We start from the raw sequence: 24,328 nt of genomic DNA on the forward strand, positions 1-24,328 counted from the left end.
ATATTAGGTTTGGATTCTAAGTGGGCGGCACGACCGATGTTACAGCGGCCTCTGCAGTCCGTCTGTCTTTTTTTTTTGTCCTATTGAGTGGAGTTTGTAGTGGGTTTTTTAAATTGTTTTGAACTGTATGGGGTGGGGGAAACTTTAAAATCTAATTCCCTGTACGGGGGGACCCGACCTTTTCCCTGTCGGGTCTCTGTTGTCGTTGGGGCCTAGCGCCGTGGAGCGGCCTCCAGCCGGAACGACCTGGGGGCTCCAGTCGCGGAGCTGGCCGAGTTCGGAACGGGAAGAGCTGTGGTGGCGCACGGCTGTGACCCAACTCCGGAGCTCGGAGGCTCTAGCCGCAGGTCCGGTGGATGGTGACATCGGGAGCTCTCGGGACCCTGGTGGGAGACCGCTTTTCAGAGCTCCCGCAACGGCAACTTCTCCCGCCCGAATTGCGGGGTTGAAAGTGACCTGGATCGCGACCTTGCATCGCCCGGTGCGGACTTAATGGCCGTGGGACTTACCATTGCCCGCCGGGGGCTTTGACTTTGACATCGGGAGAAGAATGGAGTGCAGGGGAGAGACAAGACTTTGCCTTCCATCACAGTGAGGATTGTATTGTAATCAATAATCAAAATACAATAAATTAATAACAGTAATACTCGGTAACCATAAGTGCATAAGCCAAAGTTTTTAGTATAACTACAGATACGGGTCCAGAGAACATCATAATTTAGACTTTAGAGAAACAACGTGGAAACAGGCCCTTCACCCCCTGTGTCCGTGCCGACCAACAATCACCTCGTACACTAGTTCTATTCTACACTCTGGGATCAATGTACAGAAGCCAATTAACGTACAAACTTGCACGTCTTTGGAATGTGGGAGGGAACCGGAGCACCCAGAGGAAAACCACGTAGTCACAGGGAGAACATGCAAACCGTACAGACAGCACACGTAGTCAGGATCGAATCCAGATCTCTGGTGCTGTAAGCTAGCAACTTTTGCTACACTATTGTGCCGCCCCCAATTGTCGACTGCGACATGCCTCTACTGTGGCAGTGGGTTGTAAAAAAAATTGTGGAGAAGGTGATGAGTATGTGAGAGGGGATGGGATACAGGGCAATGAAATGGGGAATGAGACTGCAAACAGATAAACTCTGTACAGACAGCACCCATAATCGGGTCTTTGGCACTCTAAAGCAGCAACTCTTACCGCCGCGCCACTTTGCATTTCAAAGAGAGTGAATATTAATCCAGGCGTCAAAAACACAGCAAGAACAAACGGAATGCAAATGAGCCAAACCTGGGTCCCTCTGCCAACTGGTTCCTTGGGGGGTAATAGTAGAGAGAAACACATATCATTATACAATATTTGAACAACATTTAATTCAGCTAAACCGAAGTTCAACATTCAAATCTACAAATAAAGAAAATCTAAATTCCAACACTGATTGTTGGATTGATTGAAAGTTACAACAGGGAAACAGGCCCATCGGCCCACCGAGTCCACACCAACCATCGATCAGTCGCTCACACTAGTTCTACGTTGTCCGGTTTCTCATCCACCCCCTACACACTCATGGCAATTTACAGAGATCCAACCAAACTACAAAATGTGCAGCTGTGGATAGTAGTGGAAGAAAGTCTTGAAAGCAAAGTCCCTGCTGAGATGCTGCAACACAAAGTGAAACTTTGTGAATCAACTCAAACAGAAAGGTAAGGTTTAAAGTCTGAATTTATGAAAATTAATCTGTATGGACTTTAATTAAATTAATTGCACCCTTTATAATGTGAAAAAATGAGATTTGGAGGCTGTACATTCACTCACTCACTCACTCATTCATTCACTCGCTCACTCACTCATTCCTTCATTCATTCACTCGCTCACTCAGTCATTCACTCATTCATTCAATTATTCATTCAATTATTCATTCACTTATTCATTCAGTTGAGGGCCTAAACTATATGTATCAATAACAAGGTAAATTAAAACATTTTCACGAATGCCAGCTTGTTGTAGAGTAATGTCTTAATCATCTAATCTCGGAGCTGCCTGCGATAACTTACCGGGAAAAGGTGCTCCGATCACGGGGCTTATGTATTTAACATAGTGAAGCCGCAGTCTCAATTAAAAAGCGGCCGATTCGCAAAGGGGGGGGGGGGCCTGTACATAGTGCCGTCCGTAGCGGCCGTTTTCCAGGAAAACGGAGGAATATATCTATCTGGAATATATATAGGTATAATAATATATTATATTATACCTATATTACTATCTGGAATATATATAGTTATAATATATTATATTATTATACCTATATTACTATCTGGAATATATATAGTTAATATATATATATATATAATAATAATATATATAATATTATTATATATATATATTATATTATCATACCTATATTACTATCTGGAATATATATAGGTATAATAATATATTATATTATACCTATATTACTATCTGGAATATATATAGGTATAATGATATATAGTTTAAATGAACTACAACACGGAAATAGGCTGCCCATCGTATAATATGGGCATTGGCCACTAGATGGCGCTTACTTTTCCGATCTCATTTTCTAATTAGTTTAATTAATTAATGTGCAACTTTCGGCAATGACGAGTTATGACTTCCTTCTCAATTATATTTCATCTAAATCTGTGAAACATTTCATGTAGTTCTGTGACTTGGGTCATGACACATTTTAGACACATTTTTGATGCTCGGCCCACAGCCTAAAATGAGGTGCTGTTCCACCAATTTCTGGTGGTGCTCGCTGTGGCCATGGAGGAGACCCAGGACAGAGAGGTCGGATTGGGAATGGGAGGGGGAGTTGAAGTGCTGAGCCACCGGGAGGTCAGGTTGGTTATTGCGGACCGAGCGGAAGTGTTCGGCGAAACGATCGCCCAGCCTCCGCTTGGTCTCACCGATATAGATCTGCTGACATCTAGGGCAGCGGATGCAATAGATGAGGTTGGAGGAGATGCAGGTGAACCTCTGTCGCACCTGGAACGACTGCTTGGGTTCTTGAATGGAGTCGAGGGGGGAGGTGAAGGAACAGGTGTTGCATTTCTTGCGGTTGCAAGGGAAAGTGCCCGGGGACGGGGTGGTACGGGAGGGAAGGGAAGAATTGACAAGGGAGTTATGGAGTGAGCGGTCTTTGCGGAAAGCAGACATGGGCGGAGATGGGAAGATGTGGCGAGTGGTGGGGTCACGTTGGAGGTGGCGAAACTGACGGAGGATTACTTTTTGTATGTGACGGCTAGTGGGGTGAAAGGTGAGGACTAGGGGGACGCTGCTCTTGTTGCGAGTGGGGGGATGGGGAGAGAGAGCAGTGTTGCGGGGTATGGAAGAGACCCTGGTGCGAGCCTCATCTTTGGTGGGGGAGGGGAACCCCCGTTCCCTGAAGAATGAGGACATTTCAGATGTCCTGGTGTGGAACGCCTCATCCTGGGAGCAGATGCGGAGTAGACGGAGGAATTGGGAGTAGGGGATGGAGTCCTTACAGGAAGCAGGGTGGGAAGAAGTGTAGTCTAGATAGCCATGGAAGTCAGTGGGTTTATAGTGGATGTCGGTCAGAAGTCTATCACCTGCGATGGAGATAGTGAGGTCAAGGAATGGTAGGGGAGTGTCGGAAATGGTCCAGGTGTATTTGAGTGCCGGATGGAAGTTAGTGGTGAAGCGGATGAAGTCAGTCAGTTGTGTGCGGGTGCAGGAGGTGGCACCGAAAAGCAGTGGGCGATAAGAAAGGAAAAAGGATGTAGCGGAGGTAGAGGTCAGGGGGATAGGGACCCTCGGTACGTCTCGGAACACGAGGATTTTGTCTGACGTACCCGACAAAGAGAGGTCGGAGACGGAGTGGGAGGGGGAGTTGAAGTGCTTGGGTCCTTGAACGGAGTCGAGGGGGGAGGTAAAGGTGGGTGCAGGAGGTGGCACCAAAGCAGTCATCGATGTAGCGGATAGGGGATAGAGGTCGGGGATAGGGCCCTGGTACGTCTCGAACAAGGATTGTTCGACGTACCCGACAAAGAGGCAGGCGTAGCTGGGGCCCATGCGCGTGCCCATAGCTACGCCTTGTATTTGGAGGAAATGGGAGGAGTCAAACGAGAAGTTATTGAGGGTAAGGACCAGCTCCGCTAGGCGGAGGGGAGTGTCAGTGGCCAGGTATAGGATGCTTCTCCGGTCAAGGAAGAACCGGAGGGCTTTGAGACCATCCTGGTGGGGGATGGAGGTGTAGAGTGACTGAACGTCCATGGTGAAGACGAGGGAGTGAGGGCCTAGAGAATGGAATGCATGGCCACGACGGAGAGTGTCTGAGGTGTCTTGAACATAGGTGGGGAGGGATTTAACCAAGGGGGATAGGATGGAGCCAAGGTATGTGGAAATGAGTTTGGTAGGGCACGAACAGGCAGAGACAATGGGTCTAACGGGACAGTCAGGTTTGTGGATTTTGGAGAGAAGGTAAAATCGGGCCGTGCGGGGCTGGGGAACGATGAGGTTGGTGGCTCGGGCGGGCAGGGCAAGGGCGTTGATGAAGTCGGTGTTGGTGCTAGAGATAGTGGCCTGGTGCTCGTCAGTGGGGTCATGGTCATGGGGTAAGTAGGAGGAGGTGTCCAAGAGTTGGTGCGTGGCCTCATCTTTTAGGCCTCAACCTACAAACCTGTATGTCTTTGGGATGTGGGATGAAACCAGAGCATCCGGAGAAAAACAAATTAAAAAAATCACACAGTTACAGGGAGAATGTGCAAACTTCACACATGCAGGCAGCACCCTAGGTCAGAATTAAACCCAGATCTGGTGCTGTGAGGAAGCCGCTCTACCAGCTGCACCACTGTGCTGCCCCATAATATAGTATGTATAGTAGTATGTAATACTGTATGGGACCAGTAACATCTTGCAGCTCCCATTCAGTGGCCTCACAGAAGAGTTTATAGTGGCGTGAACAAGAGAAGCTCTGCAGTACAGAGACTCCAGGGACCAGAAGGTGTCATCGAGGTGAGAACAGGGAGGAAATGGAGGGCGGAGAAAGCAGTGGAGGTGGCAGAGTCACGCCTAAGGCAAAAGGCATTGGTGGGAGTCATGGCAACTGGCAGACCGGGTTTGGGATACTTCCCTAAGACACCGGTTGGCAAGGCCCGGGGCAAGGAGAGACACCATCTAATCCAGGAAGAGGTCCGAGCAGGTGTGGAGGAAGAGCGTGTGAGCAAGACGGTGGGGCTCAAGCAGTAGGGAGCGTGGACAAGGTGGGGGAGCACACCGCAGCGCAGGATTACCTGGTCAAACATCGCGCAGGCAGACTTCCTACCAAGCCCAGCAAACCTCCACATCTGGGGCAAGAGCGAGACACCTTCCTGCCCACTTTGCTCTGGAATAGGATCATTAGAACATCTCCTCAGCAGCTGCCCAAAGTCCCTTGGGGAAGGTCGCTATCTGTGGCGCCATGACCAGGTGCTCAAGGTGGTTGCCGAGAGCATAGCCACTGCCATCGGTAACGGCAAACACCACCACGCCCCAAAGAAATCAATCACTTTTGTCAAAGCTGGAGAGAAGCCTCGACCACAACCAAAAACAAGGACGACGGGCCTCCTCTACACAGCCACTTACTGGCAGCAGCACGTCGATCTGGGCAAACAGCTGAAATTTCCACAGCACATCACAGCAACATCACTCCGCCCAGACATGATCATCACCTCCGGAGTGACAAAACTGCTGATCATTCTGGAGCTGACAGTGCCCTGGGAAGAGCGTATTGAAGAGGCTTATGAGAGGAAACGCGCAAAGTACCAGGAACTGGTGGAGATGTGCCAGGACAGAGGCTGGAAGACATACTATGAGCCAATAGAGGTGGGCTGTAGAGGCTTTGCAGGACGCTCACTCTGCAAAGTCCTCAACCAGTTGGGCAGTACGGGGCTGGCAAAGAAGAGGGTTATTCAATCCGCAAGCAAAGCTGCAGAGAAAGCCACTAGGTGGCTTTGGATTAAGAGAGCTGATCCGTGGGCGGTTGCTGCTGGGACGCAAGTCGGGGCTTGATCAACCCCGGCTGGGTCGCCTGGGCGAGGGTGTCTGATGTTGTGAGCCCCAAAACTCCCTACGACCCCAGGTCACATCACAGAGAATTCGTCCCAGCGCATCTAGGAGATGTATCTTTCACACTAGAATCTGCTAGTGGAGTCTCCAGTCTCGAGAATGATCCCGGGCATGATTGGGTTAACCTATGATGAACGTTTGATGGCTCTGAGCCTGTACTCACTGGAGTTTAGGATGAGGGAGGACCTCATTCAAACTTAACGAATAAAGTGAATGTGGAAAGGATCCATCAGTTTCTACTCGTGGGAGAATCTAGGACCAGACGCCATGGCCTAAGAATGAAAGGACGTACCTTTACAATGGAGATGAGGAATTTATTTGGTCAGAGGGTGGTGAATCTGTAGAATTCATTGCCATAGATGGCTGTGGTGGCAAAATCATTGGGTATTTTTTAAAGTGGAGATTGACAGATATTTGATTAGTAAGGGTGTCAAAGGTGTTGGGGAGAAAGCAGGAATATGGAGTTGAAAAGGAAAGATAAATCAGCATTGATTGAATGGTGGAGTGGACATAATGGGCTGAATAGCCTAATTCTACTCCAATGACATGAACATGAACTTTCAGGTCTTTACTGTGAGTTCAAGGCAGCCACTAGGGTTAATGTAACATGGGACACATCAACATTAAAATTACATATTCTTACCCAATGAATTTCACGTTATAGAACAAAGTGTAGCACAGAAAAAAGACACAAAGTGCTGGAGTAACTCAGCGGGTCAGGCATCATCTCTGGAGAACATGGATAGGTGTTCCGGGTTGAGACCATTCTTCGGATCGAAACCTTCAGCCTCGACTCGAAATGTTACCTATCCATATTCTACAGAGATGCTGCGTGACACGCTGCGTTACACCTGGACGTTTGTATCTTTTTCTATAAACTAACATCTGCAGTTCCTTGTTCCTACATAGTGCAGCACAGGAACAGGCCCTTCGGCCCGCAATGATGCCAAGTTAAACTAATCCCTGCCTGCATGTGATCCATATCCCTCCATTCCCTACATATCCATGTACTTATCTAAAAACCACTGAACACCACTACTCTATCCACCACCACCCCCTGGCAGCATATTGCAGGCACAGACCACTTTATGTATTCGAAATTTACCCCGCACATCTCCTTTCAACTTTTCCCATTTCACCCTAGAGCTATGCCCTCTTTCACATTTCTTATGCATTATTTTCTTATCACATGGACAGAAGCCGTGCCGGTTTGCTTTCTCATTCCCCCTTTCATTGTCCTATCCCCCATCTTTCACATGCTCATCACCTTGTCTCTGATTCTTCCTCCGACCCACTCCCACATTAGAGACACGTCGCAGTCGACAACTGGAGGTGGCACAGTGCCGCAGCAGTAGTGTTGCTGCCTCACAGCGCCAGAGACCTGGGTTCAATCCTGACCACGGAGTTTGTATGTTCTCCCTGTGACTGCATGGGTTTTCTCTGGGTGCTCCGGTTTCCTGTCACATCCCAAAGACATGCAGGTTTGTTGGAGAATTGTCCTCTAGTGTGTAGGGTGTGGATGGGAAAGTGGGACAACATAGATCGATGGTCAGCGCACTCAGTAAGCTGAAGGGCATGTTTCCATGCTGTATCTTTCAATCAATCAACGCAGGGTTGAACGTAATCATGAACAGCATCTACTAATGAGAACTTTAACACCAGTGTGAACAGCTATTTTAAATCTGACATATGATGGAATCATTCCAAATAGTAAGCCATCAGTCTTATTAAGTTATTATCAGGATCTATACAAATGACGGTATCCGGGGGAGAATATTTTATAATCTTTTAAAACTTAACAATAAGCTACAAAAACATAATGCAATTAAATTCAGCACTAACTTGTTTTTCCATTCAGTGTTAGACTTGGCGCGCTGTTTGCGTGCAGCTCTTTGCTTCTCTTCCAATCTCTTCTTCTCTTCGCTGGCTAAATCTACAGAACAGGAAAGTCCACAGAGTCATAGAGCACAGAAACAAGCTCTTCAGCCCAATTCATCCATGCCCACTAAGGTTCCCCATCTAAGATAGTCCCATTTGCTTGCGTTTCGTCCTTATCCCTCCATAAACCTTTCCTATCCATGTACCTGTCCAAATGTTTAGCTTAGTTTAGTTTAGAGATATACCGCGGAACCAGGCCCTTCGGCACTGACCAGCGATCCACGCACATTAACAATATCCTACACACAGTAGGGACATTTTACACTTATAACAAGCTATTACACTACAAACCCGTACTTCTTTGCAGTGTGGGGGAAACCGAAGATCTCGGGGGAAAACTCACGCGGTCCATAGTCCATTAGTGGTCCATGAATTCCATAGATACACCACCCTCTGACTAAATAAATTCCTCCTCATCTCCTTTCTAAAGATACTTCCATTTATTCTGACCTGTGGCCTCTAGTCCACATTCGTCAATGCAGTTCTTTCACTATCCGGTAAATTTCAATGAGGTCACCTCTTATCCTTCACAAGCACAGTGCCATCAAACACTCATCAATCATTCCTGGGATCATTCTCATAAACCTCCTCTGCATATTCTCCAATGCCAGCACATCATTCCTCAGATATGGTCCCTAAAATCACTCACAATACTCCAAATGCAACTGACCTGTGCCTTATAAAGCCTCATAATTACATCCCTGTTTCGACCCAAAACGTCACCTGTCCATGTTCTCCAGAGATGCTGCCTGTCCCATTGTGTTACTTTGTGCCCTTTTGTGTATTAACCAGCATCTGCAGTTCTTGGTTTCTAGGTAATGAAGACTGCTTTCTCACCACCTGTGTGACGTTACACCTGGTCATACCTATGTCTCCATTTTCCATTGCTTTAATGTCGGGCCGCAATCGACAGTCCGTGGGGGCAATGACGTTTTCCATTTCCTTATCCAGTTCGTTCAGTGACATTGCAAAGTTGGTGAAATTGTACATCTGTCCAAAAGATTCAATAAAACTAATTACATCCTTGTGCTACTGAAATAGAAACTACTGACCTTTAACACCTGCATTTTGGAAGAGAGAACTATCTTGATCCAGGAGGACTTTGCAGAACTAAAAACATTGACTGGAATTTACTATTTATATTAGAGATACAGCATGGAAACAGGCCCTTCAGCCCATGCCAACCATTGACTATTCACACTGGTTCTTTTATTCCACTTTTTCACATCCAGCAATTTACAGAGGGCCAATTACCCCACAAGCCCGCATGTCTTTGGAGTGTATCAGAGGACCCGGAGGAAACCCACATGGTCACAGAGAGAACGCGTAAACTCTACGTACAGGTAGGGGCAACACAGTGGCACAGCGGTAGAGCTGTTACCTTCAGCGCCAGGGAGCCGGGTTCGATCCTGATTGCAGGTGCTGTCTGTCTGGAGTCTAAAGTCAGCACCCAATGTCAAGATTGAATCCGGGTCTCTAGAGCAGTGAGGTGACAGCTGTGCCGCCCAACTACTATAATTTATTATAAAGAGAACCGTCACACTTCTATCTACCAATTCTTCTCACGTTCAAGGCAGTCAAGATGCTGACCTGTTCAGAGTTTGGTGGCCTTGGTGCTATTCTCCACACAGCAACCGACTTCCGGGTATAACTTGTACACTCTCCAAGGTATCTGGCAGCGGCATGTCGTCCAGATCCGGTTTCTCCGAAGCTACCGACTAGGACAGTCATACAGATCATGTCATACAGACATTTAAAAAAAAAAACTATTCGTACTGTTTTATCAGGAACTGGATTGCTTTTTTTTAATCGTTTTTATTTTATGCGTGAAATGTTTAGGTTTTTATGTGCGATGCTCCGGTATTCCCTGGGAAACGTCTTCTCATTTTGCACTGTACAAATGTTGCTTTGCAAGATGACAATAAAGGATGATAATGATAATAGATTCATACAGTGCGGAAACAGGCCCACCCACCTGTGTTTGGCCTATACCCTTCTATCCCTGTCTTATACATGCACCTGTCTAAATGTTTCTTAAATGTTGTTCAGAAGTTATAGGAGCAGAATTAGGCCATTTGGCCCATCAAGTCTACTCCGCCATTCGATCATGGCTGATCTATCTTTCCCTCTCAACATCATTCTCCTGCCTTCACCCCATGACCCCTGACAATGGCCGAGTAGACGTGAAGGGCCGAATGTCCTAATTCTGCTCCTTGAACTTACGAGCACAGACATTGTGGGCTGAAGGGCCTGTTCCTGTGCTGTACCTTTTGTACATTCTATGCTCTGGAAAAGCGGGGAATGGCGTGATATGGATCATGTGCAGGCAGTGGAGATTATTTTATATGACCATCATGTTCGGCACGGACTGTTCATGTGCTGTCCTGTTCTATGATCCAGTTACAGCACAGACGTGAAGCTACATGTTCGGAGCAGAGTAACCGCAGCCAATCGGCCAAACACGGAACAAACATCCCGGCAGCGATTGAAATTAATTCACCATTTACCGATTTAGTCAATTTCTTCTCCTCTGCGTTTCTCTTGTCATTCTTCTTGTAGCTGTCAAAGGTACTAGGGTCGACGGCCCACAGACACTCTGTCCACTTGCCATAGATGGCACAGAGCTTCCTCTTACTGCAACAGAGCAGGAGAACAACATTCAGCACGTCCCCAACAACTCTCACCAACTTCTACAGATGTGCCACTGGATGCATCACAGCATGGTTTGGGAACAACTCCATCCATGACCGTAAACAATTGCAGAGAATTGTGGACGTAGCCCCGCCCATCACACAAACTAACCTCCCTTCCCTTGACTCCATCTACACCTCACACTGCCTCGGCAAGGCCAGCAGTATAATTTCCCCGTTCCCTTTGGGCAAAAGGTATAGAAGTGTGAAAACGCACACATCCAGTTTCAGGGACAGTTTCTTCCCAGCTGTTATCAGGCAACTGAACCATACTTCCATTGTAGAGAGCAGTCTTGAACTACTATCTACTTCATTGGCGACCCTCTGACTGGCTTTATCCTGCACTTAACATTATTCCCTTTATCATGTGTCTGTACACTGTGAACGGCTCAATTGTAATCATGTATAGTCATTCCGCTGACTGGTTAGTACCCAACAAAAGCTTTTCATTGTAGCTCAGTACACATGACAATAAACTAAAGTGTGAAGTACAGTAAACCCTCGCGTTTCGGAGGGATTTGGAAAACCCATACGTTTTTTCTTACACGATCCCTTTCACCTCTCCCATTGAAGCCCACGTTATAAGTGGAGAGGTGTACCCACCGGAAGTTCTTCTCAACATAAACACATATATGATGCAAAACAAATCTTTTCACTGTACCTCGGTACAATTGACAATAATAAACCTTACCAAATGGAAGGCGGATTTGCTTTGGAAACTTACAAACCTACACGTTTTGGAGCTCAGGAGAATGAGGGCTAATCTTATAGCGGTGTATAAGATCACGAATGGAATGGATAGGGTGAATGCACCAAATCTTTTACCTAGGGTAAGGGAATCGGGAACCAGAGGACAAAGGTTTACGGTGAGGGAGGGAAAATATTTAATGCCACTTCGTGCGTGCGGTCTAATAAAAACGGAATTCTAATTGTATGTGTATGAAGGAACCGCAGATGCTGGTTTACGCTGAAGATAGACACAAAGTGCTGGAGTAACTCAGCAGGTTTCTCTGGAGAAAAGGAATAGGTGACTTTTTGGGTCGAGACCCTTTTCATTCTGATTGTATTGCAGGCAGAAGAGAAAGGATTGCCGTTTTACTTAATGGGAAATAGATGGAACATTGTTTGATAAAATATAATTATCAGAGTGCCTTGTCGGTTTCCAAAGCAAATTTGTTAAGTGGCCTTCCATTAGGTTTAGGTTTATTATTGCCACATGTACCGAGCTTTGTTTTGCATCAGACATGTGTTTATGTTTATTTTTTAAACACACAAATTCTGTAAACGTGAATTAAGATTCAACATATCTCAATTTTCTGGTCACAAATTGTGAACTTGGTGGCATTTCTGTTATCCAAACTGCCGTAACACAGGGGAGGACTGGATGAGAGCGATATTAAGAGCAAAGTGGATTGATGCATTGTAACAAAATGGGCAGAGAGAATCATCCTACCTTTTGTCCTGAATATAGCCTTCAACTTTATGCAATTCTTTGCCAAAGAGACCACATGGTTTAAAGTTCAGAATACATTTCTCTCCTGACCTGTACAGACAAACACAATTCATAAATCACCACTGATGATCAATCAACTTTTGATTGATTGAAAGTTACAGAATGGAAACAAGCCCTTCCGCCCACCGAGTCCTCGACTATCATCCGTTCACACTAGTTCTATGATATTCCACCTTCGCATCCACTCCCTACACACTGGGGCAGCCTAAAGCTGTCAATTAACCTACAAACCCACAAGTCTTGGGGCGCAGGAAAATGAGAGGTAATCTTATAGAGGTGTATAAGATCGTAGGAGAACACATCGGGTGAATGCACTGAGTCTTACCCAGGGTAGTGGAGTCAAGAACCAGAGGGCTTAGCTTTAAGATGAGAGGGGAAGATTTAATTGGAACCTGAGGGACAACCTTTTCACCCAGAGTGTGGGTGAGGGTATGGAATCAGCTGCCAGAGTTGGTGGTTGAGGCAGGTACTATAACAGCATTTAAATGACACTTGGACATGTACGTGGATAGGAAAGGCTTGGAGAGATATGGGCCAATCGCAGGCATATTGGTCCAACAGGGCATCTTGGTCGGTGTGGGCGAGTCTGGCCGTGAGCCTGTTTCAATGTTCTATAACTCAACAAAACCAGAGCACCCGGAGGAAACCCACGCAGTCACAGGGAGAATGTGCAAACTCCACAAAGACCAGAGCACCTGAGGTCAGTGTGGAAGACGGGTGTCAGACGCTGTGAGGCAGCAGCTCTACCCGCTGCGCTGTGCTCTGTGCTGTGGTTACGATGAAGTTGAACGCGACAAAGTTCTTACTTGTGATTGATTATCTCCACATTTCCGTACTGTTCAATCCACAAACGGCCAACGATGATGTTGTGCACACAGCAGGTCGGGTTTGACCACGTGTAAGATTCGTTGTGTCTGTAAGAAGAACACAGCAATTACTGGCAAGTGCAATTGGTATATCGCTAGCCCACTCTCCGCTATCGTATCTGCCTCCACCATCACCCCCTAGCAATGCATGCAAGGCTCCCAACACCCTCTGTGTAAAAATCCTGCTCCGCACATCTCATTGAAATATTGCTCCTCTTGTAGCGGCACCAAACGTGGTGAATAAAGGTGAGACATCAGGCCGGTTCAAAGAGTCGTTTATTCAGTGGTGACAAGTTAGGTTGGTGCGCTAACTATATTACAATGTTGCTGTAGCTGAGCGAGGTTGTTCTCTCGGGCTCAGCTACCTGTTGACTCCTTAAGGTCTCGAGGTGAGATGACCTTAAGTACCACGTGCCCGCCCTCGTATCTCCTGACGAGGGTTCGAGCATGAGTGGCCTGTGTATGGGCTGACGCCACACTCTCACCTTAAATCTATGACCCCTAGTATTCCATCTGGGAAGAAGATTCTAACTGTCCATCATATCTATGCCGCTCATAATTTTATAATCTCCTCCTACAAACACCACACAGACAGCACCCGTGGTCAGGATCAAATCTCGGTCTCAAGCGCTGTAAGGCAGCAACCACCGCTGCACCACTGTGCTTTGGTTGGACTGCGGACTTCGGTTTTTGCACTATTATGGTTAACTAGTATTACTGATCTTTAATGATTGCATTTTTTATTATTACTATTATCTGTGATATTGTGTTTACAAGCCCCTGCAACTAGTACGAGCTTCATTCTTCCATTGTCGGAACACATGACAATTAAACATTCTCGACTCTCTTGCATCTGGCACTTATACAGTTAATGCAAACACTGGCATTTACACAGTCGACAAGGATTTAAAATGCAAACAAATTATCTATTTATTTTGCACTGAGCCTGCAGGAACACATGCTTATTTACCAAAGATAGACACAAAATGCTGGAGTAACTCAGTGGGTCAGGCAGCATCTCTGGAGAAAAAAGACAGGTTATGTTTCAGGTCAGTACCCTTCTTCAAACCTATGATTATTTCCTAAACCAGATAATGTCATAAGTAATAGCAGAATTAAGCCATTCAGCCCATTATGTACATTTCTGATGCACTCACTGTTTTGCGATTAGCATGTCTTGGTTCCACGATTCTCCGTGACCAACAGAACCCGCTACTTACTTGTTAAGTTCTAACGTTATAATTCCTTTTGGTTCGGCTTCCACGCTCTTCCCCCAAAATTTCAGTTTGGGATATATGGATCCATGGAAAACAAACTTCTGATGGAGTCCCTCAGCATGGAATGCACTGACTGGAGGATGGTGGCTAACTTGTTCTGATATCAGCTTGAATCCCAGATCCTGTCTGTGGAAAGAGGCCGTTCATTAACTTAAGAGATGAGACACAAGGAACTGCAGATGCTAGTACAGATGCAGATACAACAAAACTGGCAACACTGTGGCGCAGTGGTAGATTTGCTGCCTTACAGCGTCAGAGACCCGAGATCGATCCTGACTATGGGTGCTGTCTGTACAGAGCTTGCCCAGAGAAAACCCACCACAGGGGTTTTCTCCGGGTGCTCCAGTTTCCTCCCACACTTCAAAGACGTACAGGTTTGTAGGTTAACTGGCATCTGTAAATCATTACATATACCCACCACCCACTGTGTGAAAAGGTTGCCCCTAAGGTTCCTATTAAATCTTTCCCCTCTCACCTTAAACCCTACTCTCTGGTTCTTGATTCCCCTACTCTGCGTAAAAGATTGTGCATTCACCCTATCTATCCCCCTCATGATTTTATACACATTTATAAGATCTGCTGGGACTGTTCTCTCTGGAACACAGGAGGCTGCGGGGTGACCTTGTAAAGGATTTTTTTAAAACATGAGGGACATCGATGAAGTGATGGTCTTTATCCCAGTACAGGGTAGTCTAAAACAGGTTTAAGGTGAGAGGGAAAAGATTTAATCTGAACCCAAGGGACAACTTTTGTTCAAGTCAAGTCAAGTCAAGTTTATTTGTCACATACACATACGAGATGTGCAGTGAAATGAAAGTGGCAATGCTCGCGGACTTTTGTGCAAAAGACAAACAACCAAACAAACTATAAACACAATCATAACACATATATTTTTTACATAATAAATAATGGAAGGAAAAACGCCCACACAAGTGTGATGGGTATATGGAACAAGCTGCCAGTGGAGGTGGTTGAGGAGGAAAAACTACAATATTTAAAAGACAATTGGACAAGTACGTAGGTATGAAAGGTTTAGAGGGATATGGGTCAAAAGCATGCAATTGCTTCTAGCTTAGATGGGTTATCTTGGTCGGCATGGACGAGTTGGGCCAAAGGGCCTGTTCCATGCTCTGTGGCTCTACAACAGTACAAATGTCATATAAAGGTCTTGCTTGTTTTTCCATAAGTTTCACCGGCTTCTCGTAGAGACATATAGCATGGAAACAGCAGCTTGGCCCCACTTGCCCACATTAGTCCCACCTGCCTGAGTTTGGTCCATATCCCACTGAACCCAGCCAATCCATGTCCCTTTCCATGTTTTTTAAACATTGTGATAATATCTGCCTCAACTACCTCCTCTGGCAGCTCAATCCATATATCTACCACCCTTTGTGTAAAAAAGCTGCCCCTCATTCCTATTAAATCTTTCCCTCTTCACCTTAAACCCATGTCCTCTAGTTTTTGATTCCCTTTCTCTGAGTAAAAGACTCTGTGCATTGACCCTATCTAGCCCTCTAATGATCTTGTACTCCTCTATACGATCACCCCTCATCCTCCTGCACTCCAAGGAGTAAAGTCCTAGCCTGCTCAACCTCTCCCATTGGCTCAGGCTCACACGTCCTGGAAACATCTTCATAAATCCTCTCTGCAGCTTAACTACATATTTCATATAACCAGGGTGACCAAAACTGAACAGAATACTTTAAATGCAGCCTCACCAATGTTTTGTACAAGTAACATAAAGTCCCAATGTCTATACCCAATACTGATGAAGGCCAATATGCCGAAAGCCTTCTTGACCACGCTATCTACCTGTGACATCACTTTCACCTCCTTCTGAAAGATACAGCGCGGAACCAGGCCCTGTGGCCAACTATCCTACGTACTGGGGACAATTTATAATTATACAAAGCCAGTTAACCTACAAACCTGCACGTATTTGGAGTGCAGGAGGAAACCGGAACACCCGGAGAAAACCCACGCAGTCACGGGGAGAATGTACAAACTCCGTACAGACAGCTCCCTTAGTCAGAATCGAACCCGGGTCTCTGCGGCTGTGAAGCAGCAACTCTACCGCTGCGCCACCGTGCCGCCCTGATGATCTTTGCCTCCAACACTTGTGGTGGTGAATTGACACATTGGCAGTGCATCACAGGAACACTGGTCAAGGTGAATGAGTGAAGCGAACATATTGCTCACCTGATAAGTTCATAGGTCTCACCGAGGAGAGGGTTAAATGGCTTCCCCGTTCTCTCCCACTGAGACGCCACGGCTGAAACCGCAAAGGCTGCCACACACTGTCCGAAAAATAAAAAGTAGAGAAAGGATCTATTAGAGTTGGACAGTCATACAGCACGTAAACAGGCCGTTCGCAGACCAAGATGCACAATCTGCACCAGTCCCACCTGCCTGTGTTTGGCCCATATCCCTCTAAACCTTAAATGGACATTGTGCTGGAGTGACTCAGCGGGTCAGGCAGCATCTCTGGAAGACAGGTAACCTTTTTAGACAATAGGTGCAGGAATAGGCCATTTGGCCCTTCGAGCCAGCACCGCCATTGAATGCGATCATGGCTGATCATCCCCAATCAGTACCCCGTTCCTGCCTTCTCCCCATATCCCCTGACTCCGCTATTTTTAAGAGTCCTATCTAGCTCTCTCTTGAAAGCATCCAGAGAACCTGCCTCCATCACCCTCCGAGTCAGACTCACAACTCTGTGAGAAAAAGTGTTTCCTCGTCTCCGTTCTAAATGGTTTACTTATTCTTAAACTGTGGTCCCTGGTTCTGGACTCCCCCAACATCGGGAACATGTTTCCTGCCTCTAGCGTGTCCAAGCCGTTTGGTCGGGACCCTTCTTCAGACCCGACCCAAAATCTCTCCATTTTCTCTAGAGATGCTGCCTGACCTGCTGAGTTACTCCAGCATTTAGTGTCTATATTTGGTATAAAACAGCATCTGCAGTTCATTTCTACACATTCTCTCTAAACCTTAGCTGGACACAAAGTGCTGGAGTAGTTCAGTGAGTCAGGCAACATCTCCAGAGGTCATGGTGACGTTTTGGGTCAGGTCTGAAAAAGAGTCTGGACCCAAAACATCACCCATCCAATATCTCCATAGATGCTGCCTGACCTGCTGTGTTACTCCAGCATTTCTGTGGTTCTTTGTTTCTACATCCCTCTGAACCTTACCTATCCATATACTCTCCAAATGTCTTTTAAATGTTGTTCCCTCAGGTCCCTATTAAATCTTTGCCCTCTCATGTTAAACAATGCCCTCGAGTTCTTGATTCCTCTGCCTTGGAGAAAATACAGTTCATTCATCCTATCTATTCCCCTTTGTCCCAGGGTAAGCCAATCTAAAACAAGAGAGTGTAGGTTTAAGGTTAGAGGGGAAAGATTTAATAGGAACCTGTGGGGCAACTCATTTTTATACTGGGGAAGTAAGCATTCACTAATGAAGGGAGAGGCGAGTCAGGAGTATAAAAAGCATAAAGAGGGGCTTAAAACAGAAATGAGGAAGGGAAAGGGGAGTCACGAGAAATAATTAGCAAGTAACTGGCAAAATTAAACAAGTAGATGGAGTGGTAAAGTTCATACGTTCATATTCATAATCATAAGTAATAGGAGCAGAATTAGGCCATTCGGCCCATCAAGTCTACTTCGGCATTCAACCATCTATCTTTCCCTCCTAACCTCATTCTCCTGCCATCTCCCCATAACTCCTGACACCCTTACTCATCAAGAATCTATCTATTTCTGTCTTAAAAATATCGACTGACAGCCTCCATGGCCTACTGTAAAGACAGTGTATGGTTTTGCTTGCATAGGTAGTGTAATAGTCTGGAAGTCATGATGCAGCTTTATAGGTTAGTTGGAATATTGTGTCAGTTTTGGTTGCCCTGTTACAAGAAAGATGTGGAGATTTTGGAGAGGGTGCATGGGGTTTACTATAATGATGTAGAAACTGGAGATGCTGGTTATATCAAAGATAGACACAAAGTGCCGGAGTAATTCAATGCGTTAAGCAGCATTTCTGGAGAAAAAGGATAGGTGATGTTTCGGATCCAGAAAAGTCACCTATTCCTTTTTCGCCAGAGATGCAGCCTGACACGCTGAGTTGCTACAGCACTTTGTATCTCTCATTACCATAATGATGCCTAGACTAGGAGGTGTTTGCTATAAGGAGAGGTTTAGTTCAGAGATACAGTGTGGAAGCAAACCCTTCGGCCAGCCAAGTCCGTGGCGACCAACACTAATTTTATCCTACACGCTAGCGACAATTTACAGAGGCCAATTAACCTACACACCTGCGCGCCTTTGTAATATGGGAAGAAACTGGAGCACCCAGAGGAAACCCACACGGTGAAGATTAGTTTAACTTGAGAAAGGCGCAAAATGCTGGAGCAACTCAGCGGGCCAGGCATCATGTCTGGAGAAAAGGAGATACCTTTACTCATGGTGCCTGTTCATGGGTGGCATGGTGGCACAGCCAGAGACCCAGGTTCGATCCTGACTGCGAGTGTTGTCTGTACGGAGTTTGTACGTTCTCCCCGTGACTGCATGGGTTTTCCCTGGGTGCTCCGGTTTCCTTCCACACTTCACAGACGTGCAGGTTTTGCAGGTTTGTTTGACGAGTAAAAATTGTAAATTCTCCTTAGCGTCGGATAGTGCTAGTGGACAGGGTGATTGCTGGTCTGTGTGGGCTAGTTGGGTTGAAGGGCCTGCCTCCACGCTGTATCTCTAAACTAAAGTAAACTAAAAGATGCTGCCTGACCCATTGAGTTACTCCAGCACTTTGTCTCCATTTTAGTAAGCCAGCATCTGCAGTTCTTTCATGCACATTTATTTTACCTGACACCATTGGGCATGGACATTGTGGGCCAAAGGTCCTGTCCCTGTGCTATACTGGCCCATATCCTTTGCCAGTGTGTGGAACAGAAACTTTGTGGTACACAGCAGTGTTTCAGCAAACAGCAGACGTACCTGCATCCTGTCCAGTGAAGTCCGGGAGCTGATTGCTTCATGGATGAGGTACGTATGCTCCATGTATTCTGTGAGTCGCTGTAGAAAGCTCAGTGGCTCGTTAAATATCACCGGCATCGCAATCTTTGACAGCTCCTGCAACAGAGAATTTGCAGGTGACCTTTTCACAGAAAACACACCGAAATAGAGTCATAGAGTAACACAGCATGGAAACAGGCCCTTCGACCCAACTTGCCCTCGCCAGCCATCACTATCTACACTAATCCCACCTTCCCCGCGTTTAGCCCATATCGCTACAAACCCCCTGCTGGACCCTCTGCAGTTTGCATACTGGGCAAATAGATCAGTGGGTGACACAATCAATCCTAGGCCTGCACTTCATCCTCCAGCACCTAGACCGCGAGGATCCTGTTTGTGGATTTTAGCTCTGCATTCAACACCATTGTGCCAGAGCTACTACACTCCAAACTCTCCCAGTTGACTGTGCCTGATCCCCTCTGTCAGTGGATCACCAACTTCCTGATAGACAGGAAGCAGCATGTGAGGCTGGGAAAGCACATCTAGGACCCGCTGACCCTCAGTATAGGAGCACTGCAAGGCTGCGTACTCTCTCCTCTCCTTCACTCTCTCTACCCCAACGACTGCACTTCCACAGAGTCCTCTGTCAAGCTTCTCAAATTTGTGGACGACACAACCCTGATTAGACTGATCCAGGATGAGGAGGAATCCACCTACAGACAGTTAGTGACACAGCTGGCATCCTGCTGCCATCGCAACACCTGGAGCTCAATGCTCTTAAGACGGTGGAATTGATTGTAGACTTTAGGAGAGCTCCCCCTCCCCTCGCCCCACTCACCATCAACAACACCACAGTCACATCTGTGGAGTCATTTAAGTTCCTTGGAACCATCATCACAAGGGACTTTAAATGGGGGAGACACCATTGACTCCACAGTCAAAAAGGCACAACAAAGGATATGGATGAGAAGGGAATGGAGGGTTATGGTATGAGTGCAGGCAGGTGGGACTAAGGTGAAAAAAAAAAAAAAAAATTGTTCGGCACGGACTTGTAGGGCCGAGATGGCCTGTTTCCGTGCTGTAATTGTTATAATGGTTATATGGTTATATGGTTAAAGGATGTACTTCCTGCAGCAGCTGAGGAAGCACAATCTGCCAAGTGCAATGATGGTCCAGTTTTATACTGCCTTTTCCATCATGGTCTGGTTTGGCTCAGCCACCAAGCATGACATCCGGAGGCTGCAGCGAATCGTTCGATCAGCCGAGAGGTTGTTGGCTGCAACCTTCCCCCCATTGACGAACTGTACACTGCAAGGGCCAGGAAGCGAGCGGGTAAGATCATCTCTGACCCCTCTCACCCTGGCTACAAACTCTTTGAATCACTTCCCTCTGCAAGGCGACTCCAAACTGTCAAAGTCGCCACAGCCAGGTATAAAACATTTTTTTGTTGATGAGCACTAGCTCTACTCAAAAACCGAATGTCTGTAGCCTCCTTTTGCTCTGGTATTTTATTTCATTCTAAACAAGTTTAAATTATAATGTTTTATTTTTAATTGTCTACAGTATATCGTGTTGTTACTTGCGAGGAAAGCACCAAGGCAAATTATTTGTATGTATACATACTTGGCTAATAAAATGTATTCAATTCAATTCATTTCAATCTTCTCTGATTTGCATCTATAAACACCCACATAACCACTAGTTGTGCTCACCATTCCGATGCACTTGCGCAGAATACTCCATATACTGAAGTCATCTCTGGAAAACATCGGTGCTGGCAAGCTTGTCCTGAAACAGAGTAGAGAGCAAAATATTCTCATAGAACGTAATTAATAACTCAATCTGACCTCCAGCTGCAAACACAAATTAACTCGGCACGGTGGCACAGCAGTAGAGTTGCTGCCTTACAACGCCGGAGACCCGGGTTCCACCCCAACGACGGGTGCTGTCTGTACGGAGTCTATACGTTCTCCCTGTGATCTGCGTGGGTTTTCTCCAAGATCTTCTGTTTCCTCCCACACTCCAAAGAAGTACAGGTACAGAGGTTCATTGGTTTGGTATAAGTGTAAATTGACCCTCGTGCATGTAGGATAGTATTAATACGTGGGAATCACTGGTTGGCACAGACCCCGTGGGCTGAAGGACCTGTTCCCGTGCTGTTTCTCTAAACTAAACTAATTTCTTTGGTTGGACGACACAGTGTAGCTACTGCCAGAGACACGGGTTCATTCCTGACCTCAGGTGCTGTCCACGTGGAGCATGCGCATTTTTTCCTTGTGACCGCGAGGGTTTCCTCCAGGTGCTCCAGTTTCCTCCAACATCCTAAAGACGTGCGGGTTGGTGGGTTAATTGGGCCTCTGTAAATTGCCCCCTAGTGTGTTGGGAGTAGTTGAGAAAGTGGGATAATATAGAACATGAGGATTTGAGCGTCTGAGCTATAGGAAGAGGTTGAGCAGGCTGTGCTCTGTTCCCTGGAGTGCAGGAGGAGGGGTGATTTTACAGAGGTGTATAAAATCATGAGAGGAATAGATCGGGTAGACACACAGCATCTCTTGCCTAGAGTAGTAAACAGAAGTCAAAGGTTTAAGTTGAAAGGGGAAAGATTTTATAGGAATTTGAGGGTTTACTTTTTCACACAAAGGATTGTGGATGTAAGGAACAAAATGTAGTTGAGGCAGGGACTGTAGTAATGTTTAAGAAACAATTAGACGCGTACATGGTTAGGACAGGTTTAGAGGAATATGGGCTAAACACAGGCAAGTCAGACTAGTGTTGATGGGACATCTTGGTCGGCGTGGGCAAGTTGTGTTGAAGGGCCAGTTTACGTGCTGTATGACTCTAGAACTAGTGTGAACTAGTTGATCGATGATTGGCGTGGACTTGGTGGGCCAAAGGGCCTGTTTCCATGCTATGTCTTTGAAACAATTAAGCTCACGGAACAGATTTGCAAATTTGATCAGTTCTTCATTCATTTAATTGGTGTTTAAATGCAACCTCTTTCAAACGACGATGAGACATCGATCCAGTTCATTGTCTCTCTGTGTTCACCCTCACCCTCAACGAACTGAAGAGGACACAAAATTACTCTAAATACACAAGACTCCTAGTGTTGGAGACACAAGGAATTGCAGATGCTGGAATCTTGAGTAAAACAGAAAGTGCTGGAGTAACTCAGTGGGTCAGGCAGAGGAGGTAGTTGAGGCACATACTATCACAATATACTAAAATACATACAGACAGGTGCATGGATAGGAAAGGTTTAGTCTAGTTTATTGTCACATGCACTGAGGTATTGTGAAAAGCTTTTGTGACGAGCTAACCAGTTAGCGGAAAGACTATAGATAATTACAATCGAGCTAGCCACTAGTACAGGTACATAATAAAGAGAATAATGTGAATAATGTTTAGTGCAAGATAAATTCCAATAAAATCCAAGCAATGATGGTCCGAGGGTCTCCAATTAAGTAGATAGTAGTTCAGCTCAATTTATAGGGAGGGGTATGAGGCAAACATGGACAGTTACGACTAGCGTAGATGGAGCATCTTAGTCAGCATGGGCAGTTTGGGCCAAAGGACCTGTTTCTGTGTGTATGACTATTTCTGAAGAGTCATAGAGTGATACAGTGTGGAAACAGGCCCTTCGGCCCAACTTGCCCACACCAGCCAACAATGTCCCAGCTACACTAGTCCCACTTGCCTGCACTTGGTCCATATCCCTCCAAACCTGTCCCATCCATGTACCTGTCTTACAGTTTCTTAAACAATAGGACAGTCCCAGCCTCAATTACCTCCTCTGGCAGCTTGTTCCATACACCCACCACCCTTTGCGTGAAAAAGTTACCCCTCGGATTCCTATTCAATCTTTTCCCCTTCACCTTGAACCTATGTCCTCTGGTCCTCAATTCCCCTCCTCTGGTCCTCAATTCCCTGATAGAGAGGCAATGTTTTGGGTCAGGGCCCTTCTTCAAACTCCCAGTGTTCATGAATGGTGCAAGAAAGGCCATGGCTAATCATAATTTGGGCTAATTTTCACTATCTGACTGATTTTACTCATCAGTCTAACTCATCCATGCTGACCAAGTTGCCCAACCAAACTAGTCCTACTTGCCTGCACTCAAAACCTTTGGATGCATTTGGCCCATATCCCTCTCAACTATTCCTATCCATGAACCTGCCCCAATGTATTTTAAGTATTGTTGTGGAACCTGCGTCACCCACCTCCTCTGGCAGCTCATTCCATAACCCACCTGTGTGAAAAAGAAGCCCCTAAGGTTCCCTAGGTACACAAAATTGCTGGAGAAACTCAGCGGGTGCAGCAGCATCTTCTCACTTTAACTCTATGCTTCTAGATTTAGATTCCCCTACAACCAGCAGACAAGGACTGTGGCTATTCACTTTACCCATGCCCCTCATGATTTTATCTGATCACCCCTCAGCTTCTGACGCCTATGGGAAAACAGACCCATATCATCAAGCCTCAAGAGTCAAGAGAGAACAGATTTAAGTTTAATGGTCATTTGCATTGGGAATGGAACAATGAAATTCTTACTTAGTCAAAGAGTGCTACAGCATGGATCGGGTGATGGGTGCCTGGAACGCACTGCCAGGGATGGTAGTGGGGGCAGATACAATAGTGGCATTCAAGAGGATTTGACCTAGGCACATGTAACGGTAGGGAATAGGATATGCATCATGTACAGGCAGAAGAGATCAGTTTAACTTGGCATCATGCTTGGCACACACATTGTAGACCGAAGGGCCTGTTCATGTTCTGTACTGTTCTGCATTCTAACACACAGATAAAATATATCACAAACAATTTATCAGTTATGCCAGGTAACCCCTTTATTTATAATCATAGAACACAGAAATGTACACCATAGGAACAGGACTTTCAGCCAGGTATTTTTATACAAACACGATGCTAAATCAAACTGCACATGATTCATGTCTCTC

General features: G+C 46.0%; 1 protein-coding gene across 1 annotated transcript in view; it reads right to left on the bottom strand.

Annotated features, from left to right (window-relative positions):
* The window catches only part of osbpl1a (oxysterol binding protein-like 1A), a 120,741-nt gene that overhangs the window by 4,148 nt on the left and 92,265 nt on the right, over positions 1 to 24,328 (bottom strand). The window contains 11 exon segments of the mRNA XM_055634279.1: positions 7,931 to 8,021; positions 8,893 to 9,016; positions 9,617 to 9,652; positions 9,655 to 9,744; positions 10,534 to 10,660; positions 12,170 to 12,259; positions 13,036 to 13,143; positions 14,316 to 14,498; positions 16,572 to 16,669; positions 19,355 to 19,489; positions 21,085 to 21,160. Of these exon segments, the coding sequence (XP_055490254.1) occupies positions 7,931 to 8,021; positions 8,893 to 9,016; positions 9,617 to 9,652; positions 9,655 to 9,744; positions 10,534 to 10,660; positions 12,170 to 12,259; positions 13,036 to 13,143; positions 14,316 to 14,498; positions 16,572 to 16,669; positions 19,355 to 19,489; positions 21,085 to 21,160 (1,158 nt within the window).

Source organism: Leucoraja erinacea, chromosome 4 (assembly GCF_028641065.1).
Source record: "Leucoraja erinacea ecotype New England chromosome 4, Leri_hhj_1, whole genome shotgun sequence".
Lineage (NCBI taxonomy): Eukaryota > Metazoa > Chordata > Chondrichthyes > Rajiformes > Rajidae > Leucoraja > Leucoraja erinaceus.